The 19,912-nt window shown below is 37.0% G+C and overlaps 1 protein-coding gene across 1 annotated transcript in view; it reads left to right on the top strand.

Annotated features, from left to right (window-relative positions):
* The window catches only part of FRK (fyn related Src family tyrosine kinase), a 53,861-nt gene extending 35,283 nt beyond the window's left edge, over window positions 1-18,578 (top strand). The window contains exons 4-8 of the mRNA XM_015821571.1: window positions 787-955; window positions 5,892-6,050; window positions 9,441-9,622; window positions 13,124-13,289; window positions 16,359-18,578. Coding sequence (XP_015677057.1) covers window positions 787-955; window positions 5,892-6,050; window positions 9,441-9,622; window positions 13,124-13,289; window positions 16,359-16,573 — 891 coding nt within the window. The 3' untranslated portion in view covers window positions 16,574-18,578. The remainder of the gene's footprint in view (window positions 1-786; window positions 956-5,891; window positions 6,051-9,440; window positions 9,623-13,123; window positions 13,290-16,358) is intronic.
* The last annotated feature ends 1,334 nt before the right edge of the window (window positions 18,579-19,912 follow it).

Genomic DNA, 19,912 nt, shown 5'->3' with positions numbered 1-19,912 from the left:
CGGGTGAAGGAAACCCTGAGAGGACTCCAGAAGTTCAGGAATGAGTGAATGATGACATGATGGCTTCAGTGTTGTCATGGCAATTGAAGAACCCAATATAATCTTCTGCCATAAACAATGAATACTCATCTCTCACCTGCTAGTCCCATATTGTGAAAGGTGCCAATAAAGCCTTTGGATAAACTCAAGTCATCCAATCAGGTCATCTTCCTGTTCCAAATTTTACAGAGGACTCAGACATGATCCTCTATCTGGAACCATCTCTGTTTCTCCGCGATTTCCATTTGTTTCTTGATAGGAAAACAATTCTGTTATGGAAATAAATATGGAACATCTCACCAGTAAAACTGGAGTGTGTGTGTATGGGGGGGGGAAGGAGGATGTTTGGAGCCATCTGTCTGGAAGCACCCCAACACACATGGCTCATCCTAGATATTTTTGAATTTGAAAACATTCAAATAATTTTTTTGGCTTTAAAATAAAAATCATAAAACGAGAATGTGACAATAAGAATATAGCATTTCCTGCTGGAAGTTAGTGCTCAAAGTAACTGTTTCATGCTGCTTTAGTAAAGGCAAGGCAACATGCTGTCTTTACAAGAGAAAGCATTTGGTAGTCATTGTAAGAATATGCATCTTTTTGTTAAAAGCATGGTTTTATTTGCTGTCCAAAGCTTTTCGTTTAGAGGACTGACTATTAATAAAAACCTATGAAGTTTGCCATTTTGGCATTCTTAGGCAAAGCAAAAATGGATGTTTATGTATGTTTTTTTTTATTTCCATCCAGACAGAAGTCCCAACACCATATGATTTATCATATCAAACTGTAGATCACTGGGAGATTGATCGGAATTCTCTACAACTTTTAAAAAGATTGGGTTCTGGGCAATTTGGCGAGGTCTGGGAAGGATTATGGAATAACAGAACACCAGTGGCAGTTAAAACATTAAAACCAGGTATGTTGAACACTTCTGCAATTTTCTTAGACAAATCGTACAATCCTGATGTGGTCAACATCTTCATAAGCATTTCTGCAGCTAAACCCTTTAAACATCCAATTCAGTTCTAGTGTTGATGCTGCAAAGATCATTTTGCAGTTTTAATTCTTGACCTATAGGTTGGTCATTTTTTTCCAATGGTGAAAACTCAGACAGCATCCCGGCTCTACAGCTCTCTCCTCTCTCTGATGAAATACAAGTGCTCTGGTGCTTTAACACCATCTCAACAGGTTTTTGAAACAGAGAAGAACAAACAAACAAACAATGATGTCAAGGCAAAGAACAGGGGTGGGTAGAGAGCTGGGTGGATGCTAATTTTTGTGCTATGTCGTTAAGGGGTTGAGGAAAGCTCTGGTTCTGGTTAGCTGATAGAAGCACTGAAAATTGTGAGGACGGCAGTGCTGAAGTGAGGATGGCGCACTCACAAGTTTTAGAAGGTAAAATTGATAGCTCTGTGGACGTTCCTTTAGGCTACTTTATATTTGCAAGTGGATTTTTCACCAAATTAAGGCATTCACGTCTCTTAAAATAAAAAGAAACAGCAATAATTTAAAATTAAAGTTGGTATTATCTGGGGATGTTTTAATTATTGAAATTAAAGAAATAGGGGCTGTGTTGGCTTTTCAAGGATGTGAAGACTGGATTTTTCCACAGCCTTTGGGATGAGAATATTAGCACGGGAGCACTGGCATAGATTGATGAGTCTAGTGGTTTCATGTTTCTATTGAACTTTGATGCAATTTTAATTTTTAGTTTTCTCTTTTAATGAAATTCTCTTTATTTTATTCATTACCCAGAGTTCCTTGGATAAATAGGCAGTCATATAAATTAGATGAATGAATGAATAAATAAATCTTAGCAGTACTATACAGGTGTTTTATAGTACAGGCAGTTATAAGTATTCTCCTGGGCATTCTGCCTCATTTCCTTACCAAGGAGAAATGTGTCAGGTAAATGATGCCAAGCAAAACTTTCAGTTTCTCTTAAGATAGCAAGACTTTTGGTTGGCATTTTATATTATACCCCTTTTTTCTAATTCAGACCAAGGCATTTGACTGCATTGGACATAAGTCAGAAAAGTATATAGTCCACTTTCTACCTGTTCTTCCCTAGCCCTTAAGGTTCCTTATCCCCAAGCCTTTGTCATCTGAGGTATAAAATTAAACCAATTGCTCACAAGTAAGAAATACTAAGATAATATACACGAACTACTTAACATGCATTGCTTTGTTTGACCTTCTGACTCAGCAGTCTGAAATGACTATGTGCAATTCACACTTACTGCTTCCCATCATGAGTCAGGCTGCCCACCATTTCCTAAGTTCATATACAGATGACATCATCCTACACTTCTGCTAAACCAGCGGTTCTCAACCTATGGGTCGCGACCCCATTTGGGGTCGATCGACCATTTCACAGGCTCAACAAGATGAATTTAGATATAATTATGTTACAAGAAGTCCACATAAAAAAACAACATCAATATTTATTAAATTGTCCTAAATTGGGGAATATGTTTGCGGCACTTTCGCAATATAAAAAAGGAGGAGTGGTAGTATATATTAAACAAGAAATTGTGGCTAAGCAAATTTACAAGGATGAAGATGGCAGAATCTTAATAGTGGAAGTAATTTTGAATAAAACCAAAATTCTCCTGGTTGGAATTTATGCCCCGAATGAGGGGCAAAAACGTTTCTATAAGAAACTGCATAATATTATCAGCCAGATAGAATATGATAGCATCTGCATAATGGGTGACTTCAATGCAATTGTAGATAAGAACTTAGATTATAAAGGTGGAAAGAGCAGAAAAAGAACTAGAGGAACAATACCAGATGATCAATAATACAGTTGGAAGGGACCTTGGAGGTCATCTAGTCCAACCCCTGCTGAGGCAGGAAACCTTATACCATTTCAGACAAATGGCTGTCCAGTCTCTCCTTAAAAACTTCCAGCATTCACAGCTTCTGGAGGCAGGTTGTTCCACTGGTTAATTGTTCTAACTGTCAGGAAATTTCTCCTTAGTTCTAGGTTGCTTCTCTCTTTGGTTAGTTTCCATCCATTGCTTCTCGTCCTGCCTTCAGGTGCTTTGGAGAATAACTTATCTTTCCACAGAAATAATAGCAGAGAAAAGAAGGATTGCTTGGAACGAACTTTCCCATAACAGTTTGGTAAAAGCAAACCTAGATTTATTTCACTGAAATACCAGTAGGGATTTTGGTTCCTATTAATCCTAAATTCTCATGGTAATGCCAAATGGAATTAGAAGCATGACGTTACTTTGAATCAAATAATGTTAGGACTGAAATATTGGCCATGGGATTTAGTGACAAATTCTTTTTGTCAACATGGAAGGCAGAAAGAAAAACCCTTTAAAAAAATTCATATGGATCCTGGGAATGTTCAATTAAAAATCTTGTAACACTATATAGTGAATAGTGAGTTTGAATGTGAGAGTCGTATTTGTTCAAGCAATGGATATCATAAATAGGTTTTGGTCTGATTTTTTTTTAAAAAAACTCTTATATTAACCAACAAAATACTTGTACTATTTTACAGGCACAGTTAAATAATTATTGTAGGACAGAGAATTATTGTAACATAGAGAGTAACCGAACTATTTATTTAAAAAAGAACATAGGGATAATAACATCTAGGATTATTGAATGCTACGCATTTGAAAATTTTCACATGATAAACCCATTCATTTGAGCCATTTTCTCCATTTGCTTAAAATTGATCTTTGATCCTGCCAATGTTGTATTAAAAGGAAAAATGATTAAACTGCAGCTTTTATATCAAGAAAGGCCTTCAATTAACCACACACACACACACACACACACACACAAACACACCCCATGCCTAATTAAACTGGCACCAATCTTCATAGGAACAAAGTGGTCCCATGAAGCACTTGTGAGATCTTTGATTACTATATCAGCATTGAAGTATTGTTATTTTTTTTGAAAACCATGCCAACTGCATTTGTAAGTCTATTAGCTCATTATATGTTTTAAGTATTTTACATTTTAATGCATTCCAATACTAAGTTTGACCTTAGATATTCTTATTACATTGATGCATTTTCCTGATGCTTTTTAAAAGGAAGGGAGGGATAGTAAAGGAAAGAAGAGTAGCAAATTTCTGGCAGTGATTTAGTCATTATTTGGTAAGAATGCCTGATAGGATAGAATAGATTTTAACCATATTGTGCCAAGTATTGCTTTAAAATTTAAATATAATGTCTCTAAGCACAGGGGTTTAAGGAGCCAATCTAAAAAAAAATCCATATTACATTTGCTCATGCAATAATATTTTAAAAGGACTACAAGGGAAATTACACACCTCTGTAAAGCTTAGTTTGGCTCTAATACAGAAGAAGACCAAAAACAGCCCTCTAGTTTTGCTGAACCCAAATCCCTTCTGTTCTTGCCAGCAAGGCCAATAGTGAGGAATGCTGGGATTTGAAGTTCAACAATGCCAGAAAGCCATACATTGCCCATATCTTTTCTAAGGTTCCATATAAAATTTCCCATAAAATTCTCAGTAGTCTTTTTCATGCATTTTAAAAGTATGTGAGGTTCACATATGAGATGAGAAGACTATGCAGTAAGTGACTAAAACACTGATTTTCCATGGTAAATGGCCTGGAGAAGATTATAGTAATTAAATAAATCTTTCCACTAGAATAGCCAAACATATTCTATTTATATATTTATTTATTGTTTTTATCCCAACTGAACCTATAGGATAACTTTCCTTACTTTCATAGCCCAAAAAATGTTAGAACCTCAGAGTTCCCAGCCAGATGGAATCTAAAATCCAAGACATATAGATGTTCCAGATGTGGAAAATAGTCTAAAAAGATTTATTTATTTTTTAAAAAAAGAAACACTAAAGGTGTATTATTTGCAAAAAAATGCAAATATTTGGAATATGTGTATATTGGAAAACAATCCCCAAAAATACAAACAAATCTGCATGTGGATTGTTACTATTTTTGGGGCAAGTGTTTGCAATTGAGTCATAAAGAATTCAAAGTGAATAAAATAAGAATTTGAGCAAATTGAAATGGATATTGTCATCAATTGATACTTTTGGCTTCATGGAATCAACTTCAGACTGTGATAGTGATGGAAGACGATGGATCTATTCATATGTGGTTCCAACCCACCTACGTTCACAACAATAATAACAAAGGAATTTCAACTTCACTTAAATGGATTATATTGACAACACACAGCCAGAAAAAAAAATTCAACACAACACTAATCTAGATTACTTGTCTAAATTGTTGTGAAAACTGATTTTTCCCTGGCATGGATTTACTGTGTTTCATTTCGTGATACCAAAACTTGCAATACTTATTTATTATAACATGTAATACAATAATTCTAAGATACAATGAGCTATAACAATATATCTTGAAGATGGTAAGCAGATCTTTGTTATGGATTAAATCTGTGGCTAGAAGTTGAATTCAGATAGCGAAGATGTTGAAAATTACCGCACATTTTCTGATTATGCTTCCATTCTGAGGATTCAGATGAATGGTGAAATCAATAACACCGCTGCGATTTCATCTTTGGTAATAACCAATAGCATTTATGTGGGGATTGAGGGAAGTTGGAGGGCCAGAACTACAATTGCTATTGTTGCTGAATTTGTTTATAGAATCATTTTTTGGGGGGAAAAAAGTAATGTGTTGTCATTTGCTATTTCAATTTCATAAATTCCATATCTGAATTATGTAGGGGGGGATTTGCATTGCTATCTTTGCTGATTAGCAAGGAGGCAGACAATATCCCTGGTTATTTCCACAAGACTGTGGGGCAAACCAGAATAGCCCTTAATAACACACACTAATTTTATTTCACTGCTGTTCTCATTTCAGGTTCAATGGATCCAAAAGACTTCCTCAGGGAGGCACAGATAATGAAGAATTTGAGACACCCTAAGCTTATACAGCTCTATGCTGTTTGCACTTTACAGGATCCAATTTATATTGTTACAGAGCTGATGAGACATGGGAGTCTGCTAGAATATCTCCAAAGTGAGTAGGAAACATTTCATTTAGATAGAGTGTGGCAGTCTGCCGTAAAGCAAACACACTGGTATTAAAAAAAAGGGAGGGGAGAGAAGGAGAGATGAGGAGATCAATCTAGTGTGATTGGATATGAAGCCAATAATGACTGGCAGGGATTGACATGGTGTGTGTGTGTGTGTGTGTGTGTGTCCCAAACTACTTACACTTTGAATGGCATGCTGGGAATATATTCTAAGAAATGATAGGGCAGACAAAAGCTAAAGTAGATTTAATCTTAACAAAGTGAAATGAAATAATCAGTGTGGTTTTTTCTTCTGCCCCTTCAGTCTCATTTAACATTCTAATTTAGTGAAAATTTTGGAATGGTGTGTCCAAGTCCCTCTCAAAGCTTTGGGGAAGGTATGTGGACCCTCTATTAGAGCCTTCATAGCTATTCCGAGACTTCACAAAATGCTCTCCCAAACAAACAAAAATAGGTCATTGTTATTTCCAAATAGTAAAAACTGTCTTTCTTCATGTATACATATCGCAGGGACATTCCTGCAACAACCTGAAGAAGATATCTTTCTTTTTCTTTCTATTACATAGATGTACGGATACGGAAAGACCGAAAAATGTTGTGTAAACTTAAACATTTATGGGAAAGGATTTCTAGAGAAAGGATGCAACTTTGCATTTTATTTTTATGCAGATGCATATCTGTTTGTCTCTATTTCTGATAACAAGTCAAGATCGTATAGTATATTAGAAACATATTAAATAACAGACCATCCTCGCAGCAATCTTTGCTTTAGATCCTCAGTGTATGAATTTGGGTGCTTCAAAGTTATCCAGAAAACTGAGAAAAGGCCTTGACCCAGGCTTTTCTGGACCATATTGTGTTCTTGAATTCTTCCTCACCTGATGTATCATTTCAGAATGATAGACAGACAGACAGACAGACAGACATTTGTGTCTTTGACTCAGTGTTGAGTTCTGGCAACTGTCTGGACATGTTCCTGCAGTTTTCTTCACAAGATACTAGAAGTTGTTTTCCCTTTTCTTTCTCCTAAGGCTGAGAGAAAGTAACTGGCCAAAGGTCATCCAAATGGATTTGTGCCTAGGCAGTACTAAAACTCACAGTCTCCTAGTTTCCAGCCCGGTGTCTTAACCACTACACCAAACTGGTTCTCTCCCCAGGAGAAGCACTACATATGCACACACATACACAGGGCTTTTTTTTGTCATAGAACGCCCAGAACGGAGTTCCGGCACCTTTTTGGGACGGAACCTTGTAGGGTAGGTAAGGCGGGTTGTATGACTGTGTGAGTTCCGCCCCCCCCCTTTTTTTTTTTTACAAAAAAAGCACTGTACATACACACATACACTCACACACTCCCATAAACCATCATTTTGAGGTTTAAAGCCAGAATTTTTGTGTGTGTGCTTTTTGGAAAGAGATTGTTTGTATTCTATTTCTCACCCTGGCTTGGCTGTAGAGGGGCAATGTTTACAGAACAGCCATGATGAGTCTCAAGCTTCTCGTTTCTTCCTTGCCAGCTCTAGTCTTTATGTCATCTATTAAAAGAAGTGTAATATGAAGATGACATGTTATATCCTTGGGGATCTGCACCATAAAAAATTAAGGGAAAAAAAGTGGATGCAAATAACATCCTCTCTATAGGTAGAAATGCAGCTTTCAACAGCAGGGAAGATTCAGTCCCATTTTGACTTGCCATACTAAACTGTGGGATATTTTGTACAACATTCATCAGTTACTTTACCCCAACATATTCCCTCCCAACCGCATACAACAATAGGACTGTTGTAAGATCCTCTCGGTAGTTAATCTTCAGTACTGTATAATATAATTTGATTATAATACCTGATTCTTAAAATTACAAATCCTGTTCCACCTTCCTTCTCACTTCCCAAAAACTGCAGTATTCATATGATGGCTGCATCTGCTTATTCAGTGAATTGGGTGAAGCCGAAGCAGATGCTGTAGTGCTTTCTCTAAAGAGAAAGAGGAAGAAACAAATTTTACTGAGGCAGAAAAAAGGTCAGGGGAAAAAAGCAAGCACACATATCTCAAGGAACAGTAGCAGTTGGTGATTACAATGTCTCCTTTCTGCTACTTAGTCTTTGATATCTGCCGAAACACTTACAGTACTTGTCATTCATTTCTATTCTTGTCTCCCAGCTGTTCCACTTTCCCGGAGCAGTTACAAAACAAAACACAATAAAGTACTATAGTCATCCTGTTGCAGCCTCAGTCTGGCTAGGTGAAGGAAAATGAGCAGTAAATCCTCAATGACAGCCTTGTAGATCAAAACATTGCCATCTTGTGGGATCTAGGAAGCGTGCCTTTTCCATGGCAGACCTTCCCTATAGCCCTTTCTGTTGACATTTCCACCCTCTTAGCCTTCTGAAAAGCTCTTTAAGACCTGGATGTCTATGGAGATTCTTAGTCATTCAGGTCATGGTTTGTCCCAAAGATGCTTTTTCAAAAGGCAGCTGACCTTTGTTTTTCCTTGAAGACATTTAGCTTCTCATCCAAGAAGCTTCTTCAGTTCAGTTCTGAAGAAGCTTCATGGACGAGAAGCAAAACATCTTCAAGGAAAAACAAAGTCTAGTTGCCTTTTGAAAAAGCACCTTTGGGGCCTTAAGACCTGGCTTTTCTTTTAAGCCCTGGGATAGGGTGAGGTGGATGAGAAGATTTAACAGGTAACTGCATGTGGAAGTTTAACTGTGCTATCAATTTTTAATGTTTATGGTTTTCCTAGATATATGTATTATTTTGTTTTATTAGTGATGTTGTTTTCATTGTCGATTGGGAGCTGCCCAGAGTTGGACGTAAGATGGACAGTTGTATAAGTGTTTTAAATGAAATAAATAAATAAATAAATCCAATAATTTTATTGGACAAGTTTGGAGAATCGGGCCCAGTTCTATTACATAACTGGAGTCCTGTCTCCTTCCCTTTTCCTTTCTAGAGAAGGTTGTTGAGAAAGTGGCTACGAAGCTACAAAGGACCACTTTCTGCTGGAACAGCTGTGCCTAGCTATGGCAGGTATGCCAATTGCCTACCATTCAAGAACATAACATCCTGGTAATTGTCACTCTTACCCTCATGTCTGGACTACCGCACTGAACAGGCAATTATACTTGTAATGCAGAATGTTACGGTCAGCATGCTGACTGGTACCATTCAATATAGCCATATGCAGCACGAGCAGAATTGGCTGCCAGTTGGTTTCCACATACAAGTCAGGTATGGAGCCTGGCCATCTGCAAGGCTGTTTATTCCAAGTAGAATCTGTCTGTCCGAGGCATACCTATAGAGAGTTGTTGTTGTTGCAAATAATGCCTAGAAGACTATTTCCCCAACTTTCTCCAAATATTCCTTCCTTGCAGATGATGCAGGTTCCAGAATCCATGTGCCAGAACAGGTAGATATGGCAGCTCAAGTGGCCTCTGGAATGGCTTACCTGGAATCCCAAAATTACATCCACAGAGATTTGGCAGCAAGGAATGTCCTGGTTGGTGAGCACAATGTTTACAAAGTGGCAGATTTTGGACTTGCACGGGTTTTTAAGGTAGCCTACAATAATATAATTTTTAAACCGATGTCTCAGATATTTGGATATTTTAGCATAATAATAATAATAATAATAATAATAATAATAATAATAATAATAAAAAAAAAAAATTGGAAGGGACCTTGGAGGTCATCTAGTCCAACCCCCTGCTCAGGCTCAAAAACTGATATATAATATAAATATTATATATATAAAGAGCCATGGTGGCCCAGTGGTTAGAATGCTGTATTGCGGGCTAATTCTGCCGACTGCCACCAGTTTGATCCTGACCAACTCAAACTTGACTCAGCCTATCATCCTTCTGAGGTCAGTAAAATGAGGACCCAGATTGTTGGGGGCAAAATGCTGACTCTGTAAACCACTCGGAGAGGGCTGTAAAGCACTATGAAGTGGTATATAAGTCTAAGTGCTATTGCTATAATTTAAGAAATCATGTCCTAGATCAGTGCTTCTTAAACCTTTGGCTCTCCAGACCCTTCCCACTTCTAAAAATTACAAAGGATGCCGAAGTAGCTTTCCTTTTATGGGTTATATTTATATTTTTTATATTTATGGTAATATTTATCAACAGTCACCATATTAAAAATTAAAATTGATCCATTTATAGAATCATGTAAAAATTACAACATTAAACCCATTAGATGTTAACATAAGTATTTTTTTTCCTGAAAAAAAAATATTTTTAAGAAAGAAAAAAAAGTTAAGAAAGAAAAAATAATAATAACAAGAAGAGTGACTTTGTTTTAATTTTTAGCAAATATCTTCAATATCTGGCAAATAAATTTGATTTCAAGGACACACGAGAGTGTCTTAGAGAAATCTCTCCCCCCCCCCATTGTCCTCAGATATACTTTACGAAACACCGTGCTAAATGATACAACATCTACAAGTGTGGAATTGCTCTACAAAGAGGCAGCATCTATATAGGGTATCTAATTTTGGGGACAAAGAACAATAATAATTGTAGCAGAGTTTCCAGCATAAGAATCAGCTGCTTGGCTGTAGCTAGAGACAAAGGCTATGTTTGGAAGTCACAGAGAGACACAATTCTAATTTACCATGAAATGTGATGTTTTACCTTGCTCAGTTTCTCTGAGCTGGATTTTCCTGGCAGCAGCAGTGGCTAAACAAAAACCCCTACTGTGATTTGTTTAGCGTGCACTTTTAGAACACTGACTGCTCATTCCTTGATCTGCTGCACCTCCTGCCGATGTGCTGACTTATGAAAGGGCAAGAGGTTGTGAGTTGATTTCCGCAGATTGGTTTTTTGCTTCAGGCTCGTTGGGATTAGGCGCTGTCTGGAACCAGCAAATCAAGACAATATACTACAGAAAATTTGTAGGTGGATTACTGTAGGTTCAAGTGGCAGCAGCATTGGCAGCATTTGTTATATGTTCTGAGTGAGACCTTTCAGGGACAAAGAAGTAGATATTCAGGCAAAATAATGTTTAAGTTTGTGCTGGCTGCCTTAGACCCCTTAAGATGGTATCGCTTTCTCCCCTATTTATCTTTTTTTGGCCTTGTTTTGATTATGAAGAATGAGTAACTTAACAGTAGCATAAATTAAGACTGAATTTCTCTGTATTTTACATTTGGAAGAGCTGGTTCCAATTATGCTTACTCTAATGGGGGAAAAAATCAGAGTTTTGATCATGGCAAACAAATCTTGGAAGGAGTTATACACACACACACATATATATATGTGCTTATATATATACATATGTGAGTATGTATGCATATGTGTGTGTATGTGTATATATATATGTATACACACACATACATACAGTACATATACATACACATACACATACATACATATACATACATACACATACATATACATACACACACACACGCATACATACACACATACACAGTTTACACAGTTTAGAAACTGCCCGTCTCATTCACAGAGCATTTTTGAATTTGTGATTCTGTTTTGGAAAAGTGATTCAGCTTGGTCTTCTAAATTGATTCATTTTTAAATGAAATGATCCAATGCATTATCAATTGGATGGATTCATACTGATTCAGATAAAAGTATGTTTGCTACTTTTTTGAATTAAAATTTTAACCATCAGATTGATATGGTGATTTCATTATAATATTTGATTCAGAGGAAAGATTCTATCAAACTGCTTTCATGTTAACATTTTAGGTTAAATATTTGCAATGCACTTCTTTCTGTGAATTGTTTATCTACCCTAGAGAGCAGAGAAACCAAAACAGGGGCAACCAGTTTGCTTTAACATGATGTACAGATGCAGTCATAAATTTTAAAAGGTGCACTGAAGTAATACAGAGATCTTCATGGTGATCTGTATCACCTGATAAGAAAAAAACCCAATATAGAATATTACATTTCGGAAACTCAGAACAATATGCATCTGAGAAAGGGAGCAGGCTGATCTAAAAATAAAAAAATCCCAAAGGTGCTTTTTCAAGAGCTTTGAAGATGTTTTACTTCTCATCCAAGAAGCTTTTTCAGCTCTGACTGGATGGTGGGGAATGGAAGGATTTATATTCCTTGCAGACAGCTGGTCATTTGCATTTTTAGAGAGTCATTGAGGCCACTTGGAGATTTATCTGTGTCCTCAAGGTCACCTGAGTGGTGCAAATGGATGTGGAACCTTCTTGGAACTGCTGAAAGGACTGTGTTATAGACTGGAGATAGATGATATCATATCCCTTCCCCTCTGTTGAGAGAGGGCTGTTCAAGGAATATAAATCCTTCCATTCCCCACCATCTAGTCAGAGCTGAAGAAGATAAGAAGTGAAATGTCTTCAAAGAAAAACAAGGAAGTCCAGTTGCCTCTTGAAAAAGCACCTTTGGGACAACCATGGATGACTTGGATGACTGAGAATCTCCATAGAGACTCAGAAAAAAATCTAATATATAAGTAAATAATGCTCCATTTACTCTTCAGAGTCTGTCAGCTCACTTCACCTAAATTAATTGGTGCCACTTTGAACAAATATATTAATTTGCACTTCTTGAGTCTGCTTTTTAAATCCTGGAACTGTTTAAGTGATGATCAAAGTCAGTGTTTTGTTGGTGCTTGTAATTAATCACAGAACAAAGGTTCTGAATGCTTTAGTTCTTGCTGTCACCTTGTCTTCTTGCTAAAGGCTTCACATGAGTCCTGTGCCCTGCTGCCAATAGGTAGCTTGCACCGCTGTCACTGATAGATTCAGGACTCACAGTAGTAAGCCCCAATTAATCATGGCCAAACTGATGTTGCATGGATGCTTGACAAAACAAGGGCTAGGAATTAAGGAACAAAAGTTCTACCTGGCTGGTTCAGGTTCTTAGGGAACATCTTGAAACTTCATTAATTTCAGCTAACAATCAACGAGCCATTTCAGTGTAATGATTATTAGGATTTTCTAAATGTTAGCAAATGAAAAAAAAAGGTTTTAAATTAATATGAACGTCACAATAGCGGAAATGTATAGATCTGGACATTTATCACATGGTTTCTTGTTTGCTGAAAATAGGTAGAAAATGAAAATGTCTATGAAGCCAAACATGAAACAAAGCTCCCAGTGAAATGGACGGCTCCTGAAGCAATTCGCTCGAATAGGTTTAGCATTAAATCCGATGTCTGGTCTTTTGGAATACTCATTTTTGAAATAATCACTTATGGAAAAATGCCCTATGCAGGTGAGTGCTTTGTTTGAAAAAAATCATGCTTTCGACTTTTTTTTTTTTTTAGAGACCTCCTCACTTTTCTTCAGTTGATGGGAAAGGCTAATAAAACTTTACAATTTTCTCTATGTAAGAGAAACTCTTGGATAATCTATGTAGCAACTGCACCACCACTAATCTCAAACAATTAAAATCCTGCTAGGTTTATTTTTACATCTATTTACCTGATACCTCTTCCTATAATAATAGTTGTATTGGTTTGTCAAAATATAAAATAAAAAGAGAAATTTAAAAAAGTAATAGAAAACTAGAAAAAAGGGGGAGGGAAAAGAAAAAAAGATAGTGTAGAGAGGGAAGAGAAAAGGAAAAGGCACCAATGTCCGACTCTTTTTAGCACAGTAGAAGATAACATTACAATCATATCTTTTTGCTTTTACACGACAATATGTACAAACCATTCCTATAACAATAAACCTATCTAATTAACTAAAGCAAAATCAAGATTTCATTTTTTTTCTTTTTCATTGCAAGCACAAAATCTGGAAGCAAGTTCAAAATAGAAGCAAGATGAAATATATTCTCTTCTTTGGATAAAAGAATCAGTTTGACCATCTCTGTTTCTCATTGCCCACGGCTTCTTCCAAAATTTCTAAGCAGCTTACATCAATAAAATAAAAAAACCATAGACCTGTAAACAAGTTGTTCAGCTAAATTAACTTATTATTACCCAAAACTGCTGCTATCATTTAGATGACATCTTCTGCCAAATTTTCTGAGAAAAATCACATTTTATACCTTTCCTGAAAGATAAAGAAATAAGAGTCTGACCTCAAATATGAGGTATCAGCTATTAAAGAGCAGGGGGCTTGAACTGAGAAGGCTAGTCTTCCTGCTCCCCTTGACAAGCGAAACAAGAGAGATGCATGGATGTGCTCTAAGCCAGCATATTTGGGTAAATTTTACTGGAGCATGTGGACCAGCACTTGGCACCTAGAATTGGGCCTGGAAACCTATGGGGACCAATGTAGCTTCTACAATTTAGATATCACTCTGCTATATCAGCTTTCATTTGTCAGCAAATTAGCACCTGCCTTCTGGACCAGTTTGTCAAATTCTATGTAGAAAGAAAGGAAAGAGACAACAGAAGAACAACAGATATTTCAGGAAGGTATCTTAACACTAGCCTGGGGCAAATGAAGACTCTCGGAAAACTAGTCATTCCCCAGCCTCAGTTATAATGAGGTAACTGGAGTAGAGTTTCTTTGAAGCTCCCCCCCTCCCAAGATCTTTTGCAATCTGGACTAAATTGTCTTTTCTGAGATTCAGCCTCCACTGCATAAAGAATTCTTACTGCAGTCAGCATATACAATAAGAAAGTTCCATCCCCCCCCCAGTTCCTTGTTCAGTAATCCTAAAAGAAAAGCTTCAGTTTTCAATATTATGTTCATTTTAAGAATCTGCTGCCTTGTGACATGGATCTGGCCCCAATATTTCTTTGCTTTATCACAAGTCTACCAAAGATGCTAAAAAGCACTTTCTTTAGAAATGCATTTCCAACATACATGTCAATGACTTTATACATCTTTGAGAATTTATCAGGTGTTAGTTATCAATGATAAAGTCATTTTCATCTTAACTTGGAGTTCATTTCTTGGTCTGATTTATATCTTGGAGCTGACTCATGCATGTCTGCTGGCATCAGTTACAGAATTACAGAATCAGGAGGGGTCCTGTTATAGATCATCCATAACAATCAATGTTGTTTCTGTCCCATGCCCAGGCAAAACTTCACTAGCCTTATTGCTATTGTGTAAGCTCAAAAGTTGACTTAAACATAACAATGCCACTCCTTGTTTCACACAGTGTGACTCCAATCATCAGTTGTAGCATTTCTTCTACAAGGAACAGCCTTTGATTGACACCTGGGGAGAGCAGCTCAAGAGCAATCCTGCAAATGCCTATGTTGCCTCTGAATTCCAAAAATTATCTATGCACCCAACAAAACTGCTGACCAAATTGCTGGAAATTCCCCAAATCCCTGCTGAACACAATAGGATCCATAAGATGTCTAGGAGATACCATCTAAATAGGTCCACTGAGTTGAACCAGGTGTTTCAGGATACCTATGTTCTCATATGAGATCTGATATATTTTATACTTACTTAACTTTACTGAGGTTGTTAACCAGCACAAGTTATATTTTATACTTTTAAAAGGACCCTGTAGCTATATAAGCAAACACATTTTCCCCTTTGTTATTGTTCAGTCAACCCACAACCTGAAAAGATTGGTATTCCTGGTCTTCCCTTATGTCTTCTGCTACGGTGGCTAATAATTCTAAGCCACAGTATTAATTATTGTTTGTGGATTAAGCCAGAATGCCCTGGTTCATATGTAATTCTAAGTCCCAGTGGCTATATTCATACATTGCAAGAACCATAAGCATCTGCAGGGGAGGGGGAGAAGGAGCTCAAGAGAAAAAAAAATGATATTGCAGTATGAATCCCCTAGCTTATGTACTTGTGTTTGATCCCAGAATGGAAATGTGAATGACTAGAGGTTACATTGTGACATGCAATGCACATTTTTTTGCAATTGTTTTATGAGAGATGCTTATTGTATCAAGTGCCCCCACTCCACCCCAAGTGAAAGGAAAACATTAGTTGTCATGCTCTGTCTGAGTCCAGACAATATTTGTTTAACTTAAGCAATGCCGGTTCTACCATTAGGCAAACTGATCACTTCAGGAACTTGTGGATAATTTTCTTGGCATCCTTACAATAAACAGGGAGAGATTTCTGTCATTTCAGCAAAGACAGCCATGTTTCTTGAGTCAGTTACATGATCCTGTTGGGAAGCCCAAAACTCTCAGTGTGAGCTTTTCCACATTTTTGCCAAACTAAAAATTAAATTTAAATGGGTAGAATTATTTCTTGTACTAAAGATACTAATTTGCAGAGATGCTAGAAAGCATGAAGTCTTGTGCAAAAGAATGTATCCTTGAGACTGCATCCTCCTTCCATTTTATTTCAAGTTAGCATGTTTATCATGTATCGTTGCTAATCTTTTAAAACTATATCATAGGTCTGATGGGTTTTCAAGTGCTCCAGAAACTGGATCAAGGGTACAGAATACCTCAACCAGCTAATTGTCCTCTAGAGTTGTACAACATTATGCTACAGTGTTGGAACGTCGAACCCAATGAACGACCAACCTTTGAAACCTTGCACTGGAGATTAGAAGATTATTATGACATGGATTCCACATCTTATGCAGATGCAAATACTTTTATAGATTGAATGAATACATATTGCTACTGCTCAAGAACAACTTTCCTTTAGGAATTTTTAAAAATCATTTCAAGTCAAAGTTGTAGAATGAAGATAAATTTATCTGTGTACATGTGTGTGTGTGTGTGTGTACATATACATATATGCACACACATACAAATACACACCCATACACATAGGTGCATACTCTCTGCACTGGGACTAGAAGAAAGAAAACCTTTTTTGTAAGAATAATGCATTTGTTAGGCTATTACATGCTACATCAAACAAAAGCTGCTATTTTCACCAAAGTAACTGTGAGATCAATCTAACCTCAGAGTAGATAAATGGTGAGCTTAAAATAGTGGCGAATGCCAAGGAATGTGTGTTTATTAAAATCTGTGACATTATGCCACAGTCTTGATGGCAGTCATTTGTACTGTCAGATTAAGAATACTGAAACAGGCAGGATCTTTTTCTCTCTCTCTGCTGTACAATGAAGTTATTCTTCTATTTATTATTTAAACAAAAGATAGTAAAGAACACAAATCATAAACAGCCGCCACACAAGAGGCGTTGTAACACTAGTTTTAATACTTCAGAATGATTATGCATTATTCTCCAGATTCCACAAGTAATCTGTTAAATCACATTGATTTGTTTTTATGAAAGTATGTGATTGTGCTTATGGATAATCTATCCATAAAAATGCTTTGTCTCCTTTTCTATACATATTTCTATACATATTTCCCTTTTCTATACATATACTGCAGCTACAATTCTGGCCATCCTGAATTAGAGGTTGGGATTGCACCCATGCAATGGATATGTATTTACTTTAGGGAAAAAAAGAGAGTTTACCTGGGGAAACACAATCTGCACAGATAATGGGCTTCTTTTGCAGTCAAGTGATGCGCTTCAGTTCATAAATATAGTCTTTGTAATTTTATAACAATCAAATAGTACACAACTGTATATGCATTAGAGTGCCAGCCTCTACTTCTTTTAACAGGCTCTCAATAAGGATCAGCTGCCTCCAAGCAGTGATTTCAAATAATTCTGTCAACCAATTTTCTGATATAGATGGATTTCTGTTTTTATTTGTCTGATCATGGACCACAATGCTGATTGTATTGGGGCCACTCATCCTTTTTATGAAATGCCTGCTTGAGGTACTTAGATTGTACTTCTAGGAATGTAAAAAAAATCTAAATGTAAAACATTGGCATGTTAAATAAAACTCCAGATAGAAGTACTATTTGTTAGACATCTAGCTTATTTTTTTTCATTGTGCATTCTTTTAGTTTGTCTTATTGAGAACCATGCTGCCAGTTATTTTTGGCAAATCATTTTCTATAAATGGCAAATCCATGAAAGTCTACTTTTTGACACTAAAAAAAGAAAGTATATTCTACTTTCTTGAGATTGTGTATAACTTCTACAGGTATTATCAGAGATCAGACTTGCGTGTTGGAAGCATCACCCTTTGATATGGTAATAAAAATCACTTGCAGTAAAAATAAAATATAGATTGAAATCTTCCTCTCACATTAGCTACATTTATCTTTTATAATAATAACTTTATACTAAACAATTCTTTTATGATGAACAAATCTCTTCTAAATGTGACATCATTCAATGAACTTGATTTCTGAAGCCTTGGATGTAAATCTAAGGTTCTACATTTCAATTTTTTACTGGGGTCACTGAAAAAAGAACGCCAGTCAGTTATTTGGAGAGGGACAAGACTACTCAGTACAATGCCAATGCGGAGAAGGTGGCATAACACCAGTAAAGCCATTATCTATGAACAAAAAATGTCACTGGTTTGCTTTGTTTCTTTTCTGCTGTGGTGCTAGGAAAGGTACCACTATCGGCAACTGCATATTCAGTTTTACACCATTCTAAAAAAAAATAAAATTGTCCTCCATTCTCAATATTGTATCAAAGAGATGTATTTAATTGGCAGTGAGAAACTGCTTATAAAAATGTAGCCTTACTCACATAAATTGTTGAATGTACTCGTGCTATATTTTATTTCAGGAATAAACAAAATGCTTTGTTTCTGTCCTTGATGGGCTAGAACATATGTAAATGAAAAGATGTAAGCACCATTAAACAACACAATCATGTAATGGACGGTGAATGAATGATGCAGGAGAGGTAGAGGGATTCTAATAAAATCTAAAAATGAGTCGACAGTTCTAAAAAATGTAACAAAACGAGACTTTTATTATATTTTTCCCATTGGAGAAAAAAGTTTTCCAAATTGTCCTAGAATGAAGCTAAATCTCTAGCATTAAGTAGATTTGAATGGCCAGGCTGTCAACAAAATAGCCTGACTCTTTGACCAGTCTAAGCTATGGTTATTTTAACCTTTGTTGATTGAAAAGCCACAGAGATTTAGTTCATACGACATGCTAAAGCAGGGCTTTTCAACCTTTTCACCCATTGTACCACTTTTAGGATATGGCAATATCTGAATACCACCAGTCGTCTAGCTAGGTGTCAAATACTTGATGAGCCCCCCAAAAAGGAAAAAAGTGATAAAGTACAGGTAGTTCTCAACTTACAACAGTTCGCTTAGTGACTGTTCGAAGTTACAATGGCACTGAAAAAGTGCCCCCCAAGCCACAGCCAAGCAAGACAGCACCCGGCAGTGCTCTTCCTCCTGTCCGAGGTTTTCATTGTTGTGAGCATTTCTGTTGAGGATTGGCAGCAGGGGTGGGGGGTGTTTGGTTTTTATTCCCCCCGTCTGCTGGGTGGTTGCAGCAGGTTTTGGTCACTTCACATGATCCTGGGACACTGTGAGCGTCATAAATATGAATCAGTTGCCAAGCATCTGAATGTAAATCACAAGACCCTGGAGATACTGCAACATTCCAGCTGATCGGTGCTTCTTCTGGGCTCAGCAGAAGCGTCAGAATCAGTGCTGCTTTCCAGCTGATTGGTGCTTCTTCAGGGCTCAGCAGAAGCACCAGGATCAGCACCGAGCTCCAGCTGGAGCCTGGCGCTGATCCTGGCGCTTCCGCTGAGCCCAAACAGCCCTGCAGCTCCAGCCATCTCTCGCTCAGGCTTGTGCGGTGCTGCCACCGGTTCAGCTCATTCCCCTCCCCCACTACCACTTTTCTAGGATGGTCGCTTACCACCTGCCAGGTGCCAATGTACCACAGGTGGTACCCGTACCACTGGTTGAAAAGCCCTGTGCTAAAGCCTAACCAAACGACCCACATTATGATTTAATCCTAATGAGATGTATGAACCCAAATGCTGCAGCTGCTATCCACAAAACCAAAACCTATATGAATCTTAGAAAAAAAAGAAAGAAAAGAAATTATATCATTATGACTGCTGTTAACTGCTGTTGGG

The sequence above is a fragment of the Protobothrops mucrosquamatus genome, unplaced genomic scaffold (genome assembly GCF_001527695.2).
Source record: "Protobothrops mucrosquamatus isolate PMUCROS unplaced genomic scaffold, P.Mucros_1.0 scaffold1353, whole genome shotgun sequence".
Taxonomy (NCBI): domain Eukaryota; kingdom Metazoa; phylum Chordata; class Lepidosauria; order Squamata; family Viperidae; genus Protobothrops; species Protobothrops mucrosquamatus.
This window is presented reverse-complemented; position numbering and strand designations above follow the sequence as displayed.